Source organism: Chionomys nivalis, chromosome 11, assembly GCF_950005125.1.
Source record: "Chionomys nivalis chromosome 11, mChiNiv1.1, whole genome shotgun sequence".
In the NCBI taxonomy this organism is placed as follows: Eukaryota; Metazoa; Chordata; class Mammalia; order Rodentia; family Cricetidae; genus Chionomys; species Chionomys nivalis.
In genome coordinates this window covers 41,323,632-41,339,777 of record NC_080096.1, presented here as the reverse complement: position 1 = coordinate 41,339,777, position 16,146 = coordinate 41,323,632, and the positions used below count along the sequence as shown (strand labels likewise).

General features: G+C 38.8%; 1 protein-coding gene across 2 annotated transcripts in view; it reads left to right on the top strand.

Annotated features, from left to right (window-relative positions):
* Positions 1–16,146, top strand: part of Usp24 (ubiquitin specific peptidase 24) — a 138,867-nt gene that overhangs the window by 38,406 nt on the left and 84,315 nt on the right. The window contains exons 6-11 of one of the 2 annotated variants that reach the window (XM_057785575.1): positions 5,868–5,903; positions 6,817–6,882; positions 10,499–10,564; positions 13,908–13,982; positions 14,552–14,710; positions 15,650–15,764. In XM_057785575.1, the coding sequence (XP_057641558.1) occupies positions 5,868–5,903; positions 6,817–6,882; positions 10,499–10,564; positions 13,908–13,982; positions 14,552–14,710; positions 15,650–15,764 (517 nt within the window). The remainder of the gene's footprint in view (positions 1–5,867; positions 5,904–6,816; positions 6,883–10,498; positions 10,565–13,907; positions 13,983–14,551; positions 14,711–15,649; positions 15,765–16,146) is intronic. The other variant, XM_057785576.1, reaches the window with a different exon arrangement.

Here is a 16,146-nt window from a genome sequence, read left to right as displayed (position 1 = left end):
GCATCTCTGGGATGAAGCCTACTTGGTCATGGTGGATGATTTTTCTGATTGTTCTTAGTATTTTTTGACTATTTTTGCATCAATGTTCATGAGTGAGATTAGTCTGTAATTTTTTTTTCTTAGTAGGATCTTTGTGTGGTTTGGTTGTCAGAGTAACTGTAACCTTGTAAAAAGAGTTAGGCAATGCTTCTTTTCTTCTGTTTCTATTGTGTGGAACAATTTGAGGAGTATTGGTATTAGCTCTAGAAGTCTGATTTTTAACAGCCATTTATTGATCACTTGCCGTTTACCAGGATTAATCTAAGTTTGGGAGATAATGAACCATTACTCCTTGCCTTTATCAAATAGTGTAGTATAATGGGCTGGAGAGATGGCTCAGTGGTTAAGAGCACTGCCTGCCCTTCTGAAGGTCCTGAGTTTAGTTCCCAGCAATCACATGGCAGCTCACAACCATCTGCAATGAGATCTTGTGCCCTCTTCTGGCCTGCAGGCACACATGCAGACAGAATACCAAGAATACTGTATACATAATAAATAAATCTTTAAAAAAAAAAAAAGGTGTAGTATTATGCAGTTTTTGGCTCATGATTGTTCTATACAGTGTAGAAAACTATTTTTGATAATTTTGCTTTTGGTTTGGAATGACCGAGTTTTTAAATATATAGCAAACAAAAGTGAAACAGTACCCAGGGAGCTACAGATGCAAAACATCATCAGTATGGACCCTTACAGCATCCATCAGCGATGCTTGGAGTAACCCAATTGAGAGAGCAAACAGAAGATAACATCAAACCAGGGCTGGTAGACATCTAGCAGAAATCCACTGGGGAAGCCTCCACTGCTTTCCCAATGCAGTGTCCTAGGCAGAGCAGAGTGTCTCCCTAGGTGAGGCTTCTAAGTAAAAGAAGAAATAGCAAATCAGCCATTTATAATCACCCAACAAAAACTGACTGGGAAAACCTTGAACAGTTTATGCTGAGGTTCCTGATCGAAAGTCCCAGGCTGAGTAGAGTTCATCTCCAGGGATGAGCTTTTTACCTTCTCTTTCCTACTGTAGGCATTTTTATACTGTAGGATAAATAGAGCAATCAGGCTTGGAAGTAATTTACTTTCTAGTTGTTGTCAAGGACACAGCGATTTTAATACCATTAGTTGTTTGCTGCTTTCCTTTCTTACAAAGTGAAAGGACCAGCCTGCTCCAGAACAGGAAACTGGGGGAGACGAGCTCCTTGTTCCCAGAGTCAGCTTTCAACAGGCTTAAGGTATAACAGTTTACCAGTCTAATGTACACTACTTCACAGTAGTGTAGCAGAGACAATGTAAAACAAAACATGCAATGAAATTAGCATTTGTTGTAATTCTAGCCTATGTGTGGAATGTGGAGGAGGGATTAGCTAGTACAGTGCTGCTTTCAACACACTTCTAACACTGTGTGGCAAGATGGTGATTTAATCCCACAGTAATCTTGTAAGTTAGGTACTCTTTTGTTCTGATTTACAAATGAGAATAAAAACTACTTAAGTACTTCACCAGGGGCAAGTACCAAGGTATAAGAAGAATTTATGCAGTCAAGAAATTTAAACTTACACAGTCTGTTTTTCTTAAATACTAAACAGGCGAGAAGTCAACAGATATTCTCCTTTTCATTTCTGCTACTGAGACAGAAAAGTTTAGTCTTCCTTTGTCCTCTTTTTCCCACAGGGGAATTAGTTCTCCCATCAAGGCTCTGGCCTCCTGCCCTTCTACCTTTTCCAGCATTTGCTCCTTAGAGTTCCTATTCCTTCTTTGATGACTTAGTCTTTCCCGCACTGTTGGGTTATTTTCATTTAGCGTGCTCTGGTGTTTTCCATCTCTGAGTGTTCTGCCCCTTATATCACATCCTTTGCAGCTTCAGCATGGATTCCCTTCACACTCAAACCCCATGAAAAATTCCAGGTTTCCCCTGTTAGTCACAGTGGCTACTCTAAACTTTTAACTTCCTAACTAAACAAAACCTGAATTTCATTATTCTCCTCTAAACAATACGTATAAACCTTAGTTTGTTTCTTGGTGTGGTTCCCCCAACTTTTAATTTCTACCTTGTTATCTTTAGTGTCCAATCTCTTAGTCTTTTCCTGACTTTTTTCAAGCATGTGAAAGAGGTAGCTCATTCATAAAATATGCTGTAATTAAGTGTCCATTGGTGCTTGACTTTGTTTTTAATGGCCAGAACCTTTATTTCATGCTTCTTAATATTTTTGTTGACTTTTAAATTCTGGGCTGAGCCGGGCGATGGTGGCGCACGCCTTTAATCCCAGCACTCGGGAGGCAGAGGCAGGCGGATCTCTGTGAGTTCGAGACCAGCCTGGTCTACGGAGCTAGTTCCAGGACAGGCTCCAAAGCCACAGAGAAACCCTGTCTCAAAAAACCAAAAAAAAAAAAAAAAAATAAATAAATAAATAAATAAATTCTGGGCTGATAGCTATTTTTTGTCAGAATAATAAATTATCGTTACAGTAGCTTTGACTGGGTTGGTTGAAAAGTTGACTGCTGGTCTGATTCCTTATGAGAAATGTGTCTTTCTTGACTGGCTTCATTTTTAGACGCTTCTTCTTCATTGATGCATATCTCTTTAACTTTCACAGGGTTGATCAAGATATTTTTAGTTGGGTAGGGGTGGCACGTGCCTTTAATCCCAGCACCCAGGGACAGAGGCAGGTGGGCCTCTGTGAGTTCAAGGTCAGCCTGGTCTGCAGATCTAGTTCTAGGACAACCAGGGCTACACTGAGAAATCCTGTCTCAAAACAAACAAAAACAACAAAAAAAAATACCCCTATTGTTTCTTTTGTTGAGATTCATTGGACTTCTGAATCTAGTGGTAATACCTTGTATGCATTTACACACACAAGGGAAGTGTGCACGGAGAGGGGTTAGGTATGTGGTATATGTTCTTGTGAGTTTGCACACAAGCAGGTCTTTGTGGTGCATTTGTGTGTATGTAGGCCAGAGGTTGATGTCATGGTCATGCTCCGTGTTGTTGAGATAGCAGGCACCTTACCAAGTGAGTCCTTTAATGGCCTCTCATGATTAATGTTTTATATCACTTCTGGCACTTTTCAGCCATTATCTTTTAGTGAATTACTTTTTCTCTGTCAGTCTTTTTTGTTTGAAACTTTGATTGGATATGTTAGACTGTCTCATTCTGTCTTCCATGTTACTTCATCTTTTCCATCTTTTTGTCTCTTTGTGCTTTGTGATTTTTTTTCTTGTGTCTATAATTTAGTTTCCTTTTATTTTTCCTATTTGTATTTAGTTTGCAGATTTAAATCTTTAACTTCAATACATGCATGTATTTTGTTTATTTTGTTTTTAGACAGGCCCTCATAGGCTGGCCCTGTATTCCTGATTTCCTGCCTCTGCTTCCCATCTATTAGGATTTCAGGGATTACTTATCACTTACTATTATTGGGTCCTTCACTGCTACCCAGCTTTGGTCCAGACCCTCTTCTCTTGGTACTATACTCTCTTGTCAAGAATGTCCTCTCTTCTCATTGCTGTAAATGTCACTTTAATGATGATAGCTTCAGTTTATCTTTGTGGTTCAAACTGTTTTATGAGCATACCTGATAAGAAGTCAACCATCTCCTCTTAACTGCCACACAGTTCTCAGGAGTCACAAGCCTACAGGGGCCCTGCTGCCTGCCCTGCCTCTCTTTTTCCTCTGAGTAAATAACATCACTATCTATCTCAGGGTTCAAGCTAAACCAGAGTTGCCAAAATCATCCTGTTTTCTTAGCTTCTGTATTAATTCATAAGCACATACTTTTATTTAAAGCCCAGTCATGCCTTCAGAGACCACTCTGTCTTCTGTAGCCATTCTGTTCAACACACCACCTGTCCTATTTTGTACACTGCATTAGTCTTCTACCTGGGAGGTCTGAATTCCTCCCAATCTTCTCTTCTTTCATGCCGTTGTTTTCTCATCAGAACTGCAAATGGCTGTCTTAGAATGTAAAACCCACACTACCATTTCTTAAAACACTTTGTTGCTGTCCTGGCCTTTACTTCTGTATGCAGTTTCCCCTGTGTCCTCCCCACAGCTCCTTCACCTGTGTCCTCCCCACAGCTCCTTCACCTGTGTACTCTCCACAGCTCCTTCACCTGTGTCCTCCCCACAGCTCCTTCACCTGTGTACTCTCCTCAGCTCCTTCACCTGTGTACTCTCCACAGCTCCTTCACCTGTGTCCTCCCCACAGCTCCTTCACCTGTGTCCTCCCCACAGCTCCTTCACCTGTGTACTCTCCACAGCTCCTTCACCTGTGTACTCTCCACAGCTCCTTCACCTGTGTCCTCCCCACAGCTCCTTCACCTGTGTCCTCCCCACAGCTCCTTCACCTGTGTACTCTCCACAGCTCCTTCACCTGTGTCCTCTCCACAGCTCCTTCACCTGTGTCCTCTCCACAGCTCCTTCACCTGTGTACTCCCCACAGCTCCTTCACCTGTGTCCTCCCCACAGCTCCTTCACCTGTGTCCTCTCCACAGCTCCTTCACCTGTGTCCTCCCCACAGCTCCTTCACCTGTGTACTCTCCACAGCTCCTTCACCCGTGTCCTCTCCACAGCTCCTTCACCTGTGTATTCTCCACAGCTCCTTCACCTGTGTCCTCTCCACAGCTCCTTCACCTGTGTCCTCCCCACAGCTCCTTCACCTGTGTACTCTCCACAGCTCCTTCACCTGTGTACTCTCCACAGCTCCTTCACCTGTGTCCTCTCCACAGCTCCTTCACCTGTGTCCTCTCCACAGCTCCTTCACCTGTGTCCTCTCCACAGCTCCTTCACCTGTGTCCTCTCCACAGCTCCTTCACCTGTGTACTCTCCACAGCTCCTTCACCTGTGTCCTTCTGCACAGCTCCTTCACCTGTGCAGCCTAGTTGAAATTTCTCATAGTGTTTTACACAGTGAAATCTTCTGCCTTCTCCAAATAGACTTGGCCATTTCAGCCTCTCTGCTCAGACTATCCTTTATTGTCTCGTACAGCTCTTTCATGAGCCCCACTCAGCTAAGCAAATCTATTCTTTAAATGACCCTTTGCCTTTGTTTTACAAGATGATTTAGCACAGTTTAAATTGCTTGTATATGTGGTAATTTTTCATTTTTTAACTGCTGAAATATGAGCTCTGTGAAATAGGTGTGACATCTCTTCCCGTCTAAACCTAAGACACAAGTGTCGAGATAATGAAAAGAGAGAAAACAAGAGAAAAGAAAGAGCTTGTTTAAGGGCATTAATGATAAAGCTGGGACTTAACTTTACTCTCTGAATTCTAGTTGTCTATTTTTTAGGTAATAATTTTTAATTTAAAATAAAATTTTTAGCCATGTGTTGTGATGTGCTCTTGAAATCTCCAGCACTTGGGAAGTAGAAACAGGAGTGTAAGGAATTTTAAGCTAGTCTCAATTGCCTAGCAAATTTAAGGGCAATCTGGGCTACTTGAGACCCTGTTTAGAAAACCAACGTAAATAAAATAATTTTCTTAGAGAATTTAACTTGAGTTATTCTATTCCTTGGAGAACTCAAACAACAAATTCCAACTGCTCCCAGATGCATGAATGTTCCTGATATGAGAATCCCATAAAGGTCTAGATTTGTTGCTTCAAAATTATAATATCAGAGACTTTGAAAATCTAAATGTATATGCTTCAAAGATTGTTATATACAGTAATGTCAAAGACTTATATTAAGAAACATTTCTGAGAGACTTTTAAATTATGTTTTAGATTTTAATGCTTTCTTATTTTCAGATTTCTCATTTAGGAAATAAAAAAACCGCCAAGATTAATAATGAGAAAACTTTTATATTACCATATTAATTTTGACCTTATTTTCTCACAGGAGCCTCATGGATGGGTTGTGGACTTGGTAAATAAGGTATATATACTTTATTATTACTTTGGTTTTGAGATACTATTCCCATTTTCTAATGTGATTCCTGGTAGCTGGGTATTTTAAACAAATGATAATTACTGAGAATAATCAAATATTATTTTTCTGTTGCTGTGATGAAATGCCATGATCAAAAGCAGCATATAGAAAAGAGTTAGTTTTGGTTCACAGTTGAGGGACAGAGTCTATAAGGCTGCAGAAGGCATGGCAGCAGGAGACAGAAGTAGGAAGCTGACTGATTACATCTTAGGCACATACAGGAACCAGCGGGTAAGAACAGGAAGTGGGATGAGGCTGTAAATCCTTAAAGCCTGCTTCCAGTGACACACTTTTTCTTTCTTTTTTTTTTTTAAATTATTTATTTATTTATTTATTTATTTTTTTTTTTTGCGAGACCGGGTTTCTCCGTAGGTTTTTGGAGCCTGTCCTGGAACTAGGTCTTCTAGACCAGGCTAGCCTCGAACTCACAGAGATCCACCTGCCTCTGCCTCCTGAGTGCTGGGATTAAAGGCGTGCGCCACCACCACCCGGCTGACACACTTTTTCTAGCAAGGCTGCACCTCCTAAAGGTTTCATAGCCTCTTCAAACAGTGCCACCGACTGGGGACCAAGTGTTCAAATGTGTGAGCTTATGGGGGATATTTCTCATTCAAACACCACACATCAGAACGTTTAACTGAGGAGGAATGTGGTGTGGCTCTTTCTCCATTTATGTATGTGATATACAGAACTGAACGTCAGGTTTGGGGTACACCTTAGGAACCTTAGAATTAAATTCCTAGTGTTCCAAGAGCAATCTCACAGAGCGTGGTGGTAAAGTAAAATATTAGCCTTAATTCTTTGCTGAAATTATTACTGTAGAGTATTTCTAAATTAATTCATGCCTGTTTCTTTTCAGTTTGGAGAATTAGGTGGATTTGCAGCAATCCAAGCCAAACTCCATTCAGAAGATATAGAACTTGGGGTGAGTTAAATCACTCACTACAGTTAATGTGTAGGAACACTTTATTTGGGTTGATACACAGCTAGGAGACATGATCTGAATACAGCAAGTTAAATATTAAGGTTGATCAGGCTGGGGAGAAGCTATCATTATAGTGCTTGTTGTGCAAGTGTGAGAACCCGTGTTTGATCCGAACACCCACATAAAAAGTCAAGCATGCTTGAAATAACAGCACTGGGAGACACACAGGCAGATGACTGGGACACACTGTTCACCGTAATTGGATTGATGCAGAAATGATGTCCTGAAGTACCATCTTTAAGTGTTAAAAATTGGGCAGTTCCTATAGGACAAGTAATCAACTCCCCTGGTCCCTCTTTGGAAGAAGGCAGAGTGTTAATCAGGAAGAGAAACTGATAGTGTGGAAAGAGACTGGCCTTGCTGCCACAAGTCGGAAGCCTTGTCTTGAGAAGCCTTGAGAGTCACTGAGGCTGTTGGATTGTCATTTGATCCTTATTGAGTATTAATTATGATGAAAATGGCTTTTGACATGAAAGATAATAGTGATTTGAAAAAGAGAAGAAAACAAATCTCTTCAGAGACAGTTTTGTCTAGTTTATTTGTTTCTCAAGAACTTGCATTGAGTGATGTTAGAAATTAACTTCATTTCTCCAGAGTGTTGAAAATATTAAATAATTCCTAGTCTTTAAACACCAAAGAACACCCCCAAATTTCTACCATACCTGAATGAACACTGGGGATGGATACATATAGGATTGAAGATTTATTCTCTATTATATTAAATGTTCTGGAGTTAACAGCCCTCTCCAAATCGTCCTTTAGGTCAGACCATTTTCCAAAATAACTCTTCATGGTTACGGGGGTGGGGGCTGGGTGATGGGGAGTAGGAGGGGAATTGTACATTGAGGAGCTAGTGCACTCAGCTCTTATTTCCAAAATAAGTATAATTAAAATTTCATGATAAGTTCCTGATTTCTGACCAGTTAAGGTGATTGTGTCCCAGAATAAATTTAGGTCATATGATAAGACTGTTTAAGTCATATTTTTTTAACTTGAAAAATATCGGGAAAAATAGTCTCATCCCCACCAGTTAAAAACATCTACAGTAAAAATGAAACTAGTCTGTCCTATACATACGCCTACACCCTGTGTTCTCATCCCACGCCTTCTGTTTTCTCTTCCTTTTCTCTTTCTCTAAAACAAGTGTTGCCAGGCTGTACACAGTAGTACATTTTCATTTATGTTATAGACCATTAATGTTCTTAGTGCTCCAGGCTACTTTTACAAAGGCTGTACTGTGATGCACTTGCTTGTTAAAGTCATTGGACTGTTTGTTGGTTTTTATTACTGTAGAAAATGTTCTTTATATATGTCTTCACATACATGTTTTTAAAGGATCAGTTCTTTTAAAGACTATACATTTTTAAAATTGCAGTTGATGGCTAAATCTCCTTCCAAAAAACTAACAACACGAGTTCATGCTCATACAAACCCATTTTATACTATGACTGATAATGCTAAATAGTTATTTAATTTGTGATTTTCTAATATAATTGACAAAAATGGTATTTTGTTATTTAGTATGCAGTGCTCTGGTATTCGTTAACTAGTGCATTTCTCCATGTGATTAATGTCTGTTTGCATTTCATCTGTTAATTGATGTTTTAGATCTCAAGTAGTACGTTATTAATTTTAGAAATTTTAATAAACTAATTTTTCTGTGAGTGTACATGTATGTATGCACATGGTCAGAGGAAATCTTGGTAATACCTGGATCTTGAGGATTGAACTCAGTTAGTCAGGTTGGGTTGCAGGGACCTTTACCTCTCTCTAAGCCACCTTGCCAGCCTTATTTGTATTCATGATGTCAGAAATTACAAAATTCTGCAGAATCATACTTTTCCATAATGGTTTAAAAGTTTTTCAGACTTACTTAGGAAACATTCTCCTACTTCAAAGTTTATTTTTCTTTCTTTTTATGCTTTTTTTAATTTTTAAAACGTGATTCTTGATTTAACAAGTTTTTGTTTTGTTTTGGTTTGGTTTTTCGAGACAGGGTTTATCTGTAATTTTAGAGCCTGTCCTGGAACTAGCCCTTGTAGACCAGGCTGACCTCGAACTCACAGAGATCCACCTGCCTCTGCCTCCCAAGTGCTGGGATTAAAGGTGTGCGCCACCTTTGCCTGGCTTAACGAGTTTATTTTTATATATTGCATGACGAGTATCCAATACTTTTCTTTCAGTAAATAACCAGCCAAAACAAGATCCTCTGTGACTAATTCTTGTTTTCATTACCATTGGTATTTGCTAGTTTTGTCTCCCCTCAAAGTTCGAAGAGTGTGATTTGTCCCTGGACACCTGTTGCTTCATTCAGTGCTAATGCACCCATCTTTCATTACTGGCTGTGCTACTATTGCCCATTGGCATTGTTTTCTAAAATATAGTTTATTTTAATATTTTCCACTCTTCTGCATATAGTCAACATGACAGGGGGGAAAAAGTCACCAAGACCATGTTTGGAATAGCATTAAATATGTAGACTGGTAAACGGAGAATTTAATATCTTTTATTATTTATTTATTTATTTATTTATTTATTTATTTATTTATTTAGAGACAGGGTTTCTCTGTGTAACAGTCCTGGCTGTCCTGAAATTCACTCTGTAGACCAGGCAAGCCTCAAACTCATTGAGATCTGTCTGCCTCTTCCTCCCAAGTGCTATAATTAAAGCATATGCCACCACCCAGGAAGAATTTACATTTTACATTTTCATAATTGATATTTCCCACTCAGAAACACAGCGTCTCCCTCATTATTTGGACTTCCTTTCACATAATACTTTTTTTTCCTTCAAATAAGCCTTAACTTTTTTTTTTTTTTTTTTTTTTGGTTAGAGGATATTACCTCCTCCTCAAGTATTCTCTCCTTTTAAAAAGAAAATGGTCTGGGCTGGAGAGACGGCTCAGAGGTTAAGAGCTTCAAAAGAAAATGTTCTGGGCTGGAGAGATGGCTCAGAGGTTAAGAGCATTGCCTGCTCTTCCAAAGGTCCTGAGTTCAATTCCCAGCAACCACATGGTGGCTCACAACCATCTGTAATGAGGTTTGGTGCCCTCTTCTGGCCTGCAGGCATACACACAGACAGAATATTGTATCCATAATAAATAAATAAATAAAAAAGTTTCAAATGAAATTGTTCTAATATTGATCATTATAAACTTTAGATTCATTTCATTCAATGCTTCAAAGGAGTTTTGTTGACATTCTCATTTAAATGTCTATATTAATTTAAGTGTGTTGTCTTTCTATCCATGAAATTAGGTTATCTAACCATTACATTTTTCTCAGGTATTTGAAAAGGATTTGCTTAATCTTATTTTATTCATTTATTTATTTATTTATTTAGTTAGTTTTTCGAGACAGGGTTTCTCTGTGGCTTTTGGGCCTGTCCTGGAACTCTTGTAGACCAGGCTGGCTTTGAACTCACAGAGATCCGCCTGCCTCTGCCTCCCAAGGGCTGGGATTAAAGGTATGCGCCACCACCGCCCGGCTTGGATTTGCTTAATTTTAAAAGATTAAATGCTTGCATTTCACTCTAGTCTTTACTGTTCTCTCGCAGGCTGTCTCAGCTCTGGTGCAGCCCTTAGGGGTGTGTGCAGAATACTTGAACTCCTCCGTGGTACAGGTATGATTAAGCCATTTATATCATGGTCAAAGACATGGCAAATATTAACTTTTGTTATTGGGTTGTTCAGAATGGTGCTTAATGTAGAATAACTTCTGGTTTTCAAAATGATTGCCCTTTTAGTAAAAATATTGTCAGAAAGTAAGTTTTCTAAGTGTAGGATGCTCTCTAACTTTGGGGCTTTTCTAAAAAGACTGATTTTTATCAAATGTGATTTCTTAGTGTTGTCTTTTTTATAAAGAAGGAGTGTGTGTAGACGGAGGCCACTTGTTTGTTCCCAGCTGCCCAGACCTGAAATAATCACACAGAAACTATATTAATTACAACACTGTTTGGCCAATAGCTTAAGCATATTTCTAGCTAGCTCTTACATCTTAAATTAACGCATTCCTGTTATTTTGTATTTTACCATGGGGCTTATGGTTTACCAGTACAGTTTGTATGTGTCTATCTCCTTCAGTGGCTACATAGCGTCTCTCTGACTCCACCTACCCTCTCTGTATATCTCTTCTAGCCTGGCCATATTCTGCTCTGCTATACGCCAAAGCAGCTTCTTTATTAACCAATGGTAATAAAAAATATTCACAAAATACAGAGGGGAAACCCACATCAGAAACCCTGTCTTCTTCACAGGATTGTTTCTGGGTTTGTTGCCTTATGGGTTCTACTAGATTAGTTTTGATTGTCAGTTAGGTATGCTTACTGCCTGGTCTCTCTTTTGAATAATCACTTAGCAACATATCATGTTTGACTTCCTTCCTTTGAGAATTATAATTCATCAAGTCATAAAGTAGTCAAAACTGTGAGTGTTCAGTTTTGTGTGTATGCATGCAAGTGTACACGCACTGCCCTGGAGGCCAAGGAGTCAACATTAGCATTCTTACTCTATTGCTCTCCATTCATTCATTATCCATTTATCTGTCTATCCACCTGTCTGTCCGTCCATCTACTTATTTATTTATTTACTTATTTATTATTTATTTATTTATTTGCTAGAGACAGGGTCACTCACAGAACCTGGAGCTCACTGAGTGGCTGTCTAGCTGGCAGTGAGCTCCAGGATTTTCTGGATTGCAGGGATACACTACCACTTTAAGAGGGGAGGGTCCTGCGTGTCTGAAACCAGGTCCTTATAATTGTATAACAAGCACTTTACTCATTAATGCATCTTTCTTGCACTTTGAGTATTCAGTTTTCTAATGCTGAAGACCTATTATACTTTCTTGTTTCCCTCTGTTTCAGTTAATAAGTTATCAAATAAAATGTCTTATCAGAATACCTCCATTTTTAATTTTGTTTCTAAGTAAGTTTGTAAACGCTTGCATAGATTGTTGAAGTCGCATCAAGCATAGTGCACCTTGGGGTCCCTGTTTCTACTATTCATTTTTGCAAGTACACCATTCTTTTTTTTTTTAAAAAAAATATTTATTTATTATGTATACAATATTCTGTCTGTGTGTATGCCTGCTGGCCAGAAGAGGGCACCAGACCCCATTACAGATGGTTGTGAGCCACCATGTGGTTGCTGGGAATTGAACTCAGGACCTTTGGTAGAGCAGGCAGTGCTCTTAACCTCTGAGCCATCTCTCCAGCCTGCAAGTACACCATTCTTTGGAGGACATTTTAACTGGAATGATACCATTTTCTTTAGTATGTGTGAGAAATTGCTGCCATTTCTAAATGTTAAGTGCTTTCTTTAGATATAATAATAATATGTAAAGATTTTTAAGGAAATAAGGTAATGTTTAGATATTTTCTTAATTCTATATATTAAGTTCTTTAGAAATGTCTAATGTCAGTTTATTAAGCATATCAACATAAAGTTTTTTGTTATGCTTTCATTTTTGAGTGTGGGTGTCATGTAGTTCAGGCTAGCCTCAAATTTACAACGTAGTCAAGGATCTTCCTGCTTCCACTTCCTGAGTGATAGGATTACAGGTATATACCACCACATCAAATTTATTCAGTACTGGGCTCAATCCTAGGACTTCATGCTTACCTGGCAAGTATTCTTATCAGCTCTAATCAGTAGTTTAGTAGCTGAAAGATGTAAAAGACAAAGTAAATTGAGTTTTTGAAATGATTGTTAGTTATAATTAGTAATAATTTAATGATTCAAACTCAGGAGTGGAATTTAAATGTATGTATTCCGTGGAAGAAAATTTATCATAAATACTCTAAATGCTAATTAGTTGAATTCTTCAGAATTTGAGTTCTTCAATATTTGCACGCACATATTAGGGCAGAGTATACTTAGAAAAATTAACTGGAGGAGTAGAAGATAGATCTACTATCATCTTTAGTTCTGCTGCTATGTCTAGACCTAAGTTCGGTCATTTGTACACACACCGTGGACTGTGTTAGCTGCTAATGTGTCTAGACCTAAGTTCAGTCATTTGTACACACACCATGGACTATGTCAGCTGGCATAGATTGTCTCCATCACTTGCTCTTTAGTGTGACTTTAGAAGACAGTGCTCCTGTTCTCCCTCCTGCAGAATGGTGACATGAGCAGCACCTATCTTATAGAGTTGCAGTGAGGATTACGTGGCCTGGCACATGCTGACAAGAATACTGACTCACACAGCCCACAGCCCTTCCTGAACTGTTGGCATCTGTGTGAAGGAAGAGATTCTGTCTAGATTATTGTCTGATGTCATTTTCATTCACTGGCTATATAGTCTTGCCTCTGACAGCCAAATACTGTTTTTCTTACCTAATTTTTAAATTTTCTTATTTCATTGGAAGGGTCAGTTTACCTCTAGTTAATAATTTACTGTTTCTCCTAAAAAAATTTTAGAGGTTCCCATTCTGTAGCTGTGTGTCATGTATCTCATTCATAACAATACTAGTCTGTATGTAGCACGTTTTGTATAGTCTCTGCTTGCTTGTATCCATTTTTAAAAGTTACGTATAAAATATTTACTTTGTTATAAAAATAATCATACCAGGCCTGGGATTCAGAGACAGGCAGATTTCTGAGTTAGAGACCAGACTAGTTCCAGGCCAGCCAAGTCTACATAGTGACACCTGTCTCCGACAAACAGACAAACAAACAGAGGGTATCTGTACCTATCACTGTTTTAAAAGGGCAGTCTGTGTATCTTGAGTTGTTCTTCAGATGACTTTTAGATATAGTGAGAAGAACTGTGCTCACTTTACACTCATTTTAACTGAAGAGACAAGTTAAGGGCACTTGGGATGGTCAGCTAGTTAGTGGTGACCCTGATGGCTAGAAGTCACACCTGTCTCTGTGCCCTCTCCTTTGTGAATGGCAGATAAGGAAATAACTACTCTAGCACAAATTCAGGAGTTCTTTTTAACTAGTGTTTTATGTTTACAGCCTATGCTAGACCCAGTCATCCTTACCACAATTCAGGATGTGCGGAGTGTTGAGGAGAAAGACCTCAAAGACAAGGTAATTACTCCCTAGCCAGGTAGAGCCTAGTGCTGGTTAGTCCGTGATAACAAAGCCAAGTCTTGGCAAGTTTCAATGACATTGCTTTCTGGATCCTGATGACATACTGGTCATATCAAATTAACTTGAAGTTTCCTGACCCTATCCAAAAAAGCAATTTTCAAAACAACTGAGGATAGTGTCATCTAACTAAAGAGAATGAATATTATATTCTCATGAGTGAAACTAAACAGTTTTTTTTAACCTGATTTTGATGGAATTAAAATCAGAATAGATTAAAATAATATTGATTTTTTTTTTAGATGTATCTGAAGTTGTTTAGAGGTATTTTAACACTGATGAAGACTTTTCTACTTTGAATCCCTTCTACAACAATTGCCTTTTCTTTTTCTTACTTCTCACAATGAGGAACTTTTGCTTAGAAGCAAATATAGTTCATTGGTCATGTAAAATACAAGCTGTCTCCTGACCCTTGTACCCTATGTGTGTCATGAGAATTAATAGCTAGATGTTTTACAGTTTTTGTTTGTTGTCTGTTTGTTTGTTTTTCCGTTTTTATTAAATGAAAGAGATTGGTTAGCATCCCCGAGCTCTTGTCTGCCATTAAGTTACTTTGCATGCGCTTTCAACCGGATCTGGTGACGATTGTTGATGACCTTCGCCTCGACATCCTGCTGCGCATGCTGAAGTCACCACATTTTAGTGCTAAGATGAATTCCCTCAAAGAAGTAAGTTTGTACCCGTTTCTCAGACTTGACTCAGATGTGGTTAGTAATATAAAGGAGATAGGAGAAAGAATAGTTTCTCTTGACCATGTAAGACAGAGATAACAGTGGTACTGTGTGTGAATTGTCTGTTAGTAAGGTCATATGTGTATTTTCAAGATTTACTCCCTGAAAACATCATGAAATGTCCCGCAGTATCACCCTTAGACTTTCCTAAGGGACAGTTGTTTTTATTTCAGATGTAACTCTATCTTCTCGCTGATGTTAGGACCAAAAACGAAGTGACTAATAATAGTGTGAGTCTAAGCAACATGCTGAAAATACTTTCCTCAGGCTCCTAGAGTTCACTTAGAACTGCACAAACAGTATGCTTGGCTCCAGGAAATGGCAGGTTAAACCAGTGCCATTCTGCCATGATTCCAGTCACTTTTCCCTTAGTTTGGGATTTTTGGCTCTATCCTACACCATTTTAAGTTGAAAGAAGAATTTATTGAAAAGCTGATATATTTCACATATGTGAAGAATTTAATAACTAGACCATGAACTCAGTAAAGACATGTGAACATGTAGAATTTGACTGGGCCACTGTCTGTAAAGAGGTTATGGCATGGATAGTTCACAAGCTGAATAACTTGAAGTTCCCATCTCCAGAGAGGGATTGCTGCCTCTTTACTTCAGTTATAAAATGGGGAGGACAGTTGTGCTTGCAGTTTGGGTTAGAGCCAGTCATGGGTGGTCTAAGGATTAAGAAGAGTTGGTAATGATTCCATGTTTTTTTAAAGAGACCCCACCATTAGTAGTCTGTTAACCTTGAAGAAGTAAGTTGGTTTCAAAGTATTTGATTATCAAACTGAGCTATATATGTCTGTAAAATTGCTATGCATATATGAGAGATGTTGATTATGCACATTTGATTCAGTCATGTAAATGCTATCATTTTAGGTAACCAAATTAATAGAAGATAGTACCTTATCCAAGTCTGTGAAGAATGCTATAGATACAGACAGATTACTGGATTGGCTAGTTGAAAACTCAGTTCTGTCAATTGCACTGGAAGGTAAGTTGCTTTTGAAAAATAAAAATTTTCATGTATTGCAAGCCGTGCCATGTTGGGCTGCCGTGTTTGGAGTCACCTTTTTGGGCAACCCTGGTTGTAATTTTGTACCTCCCAGGGTAGGAGTGTGAGGATTAGAAATGTTAGGTAGGGCCGGGTGGCGGTGGTGCACGCCTTTAATCCTAGCTCTCCGGAGGCAGAAGCAGGAGGATCTCTGTGAGTTTGAGACCAGCCTGGTCTACAAGAACTAGTTCTAGGACAGGCTCCAAAGCTACAGAGAAACCCTGTCTCAAAAAACAAAAAAAAGAAAGAAATGTTAACTAGGAGAAACAGAGATAAAGAAAGAAACACAGAGACATAGGGTAGTATCGAGAGGGCCACTCAG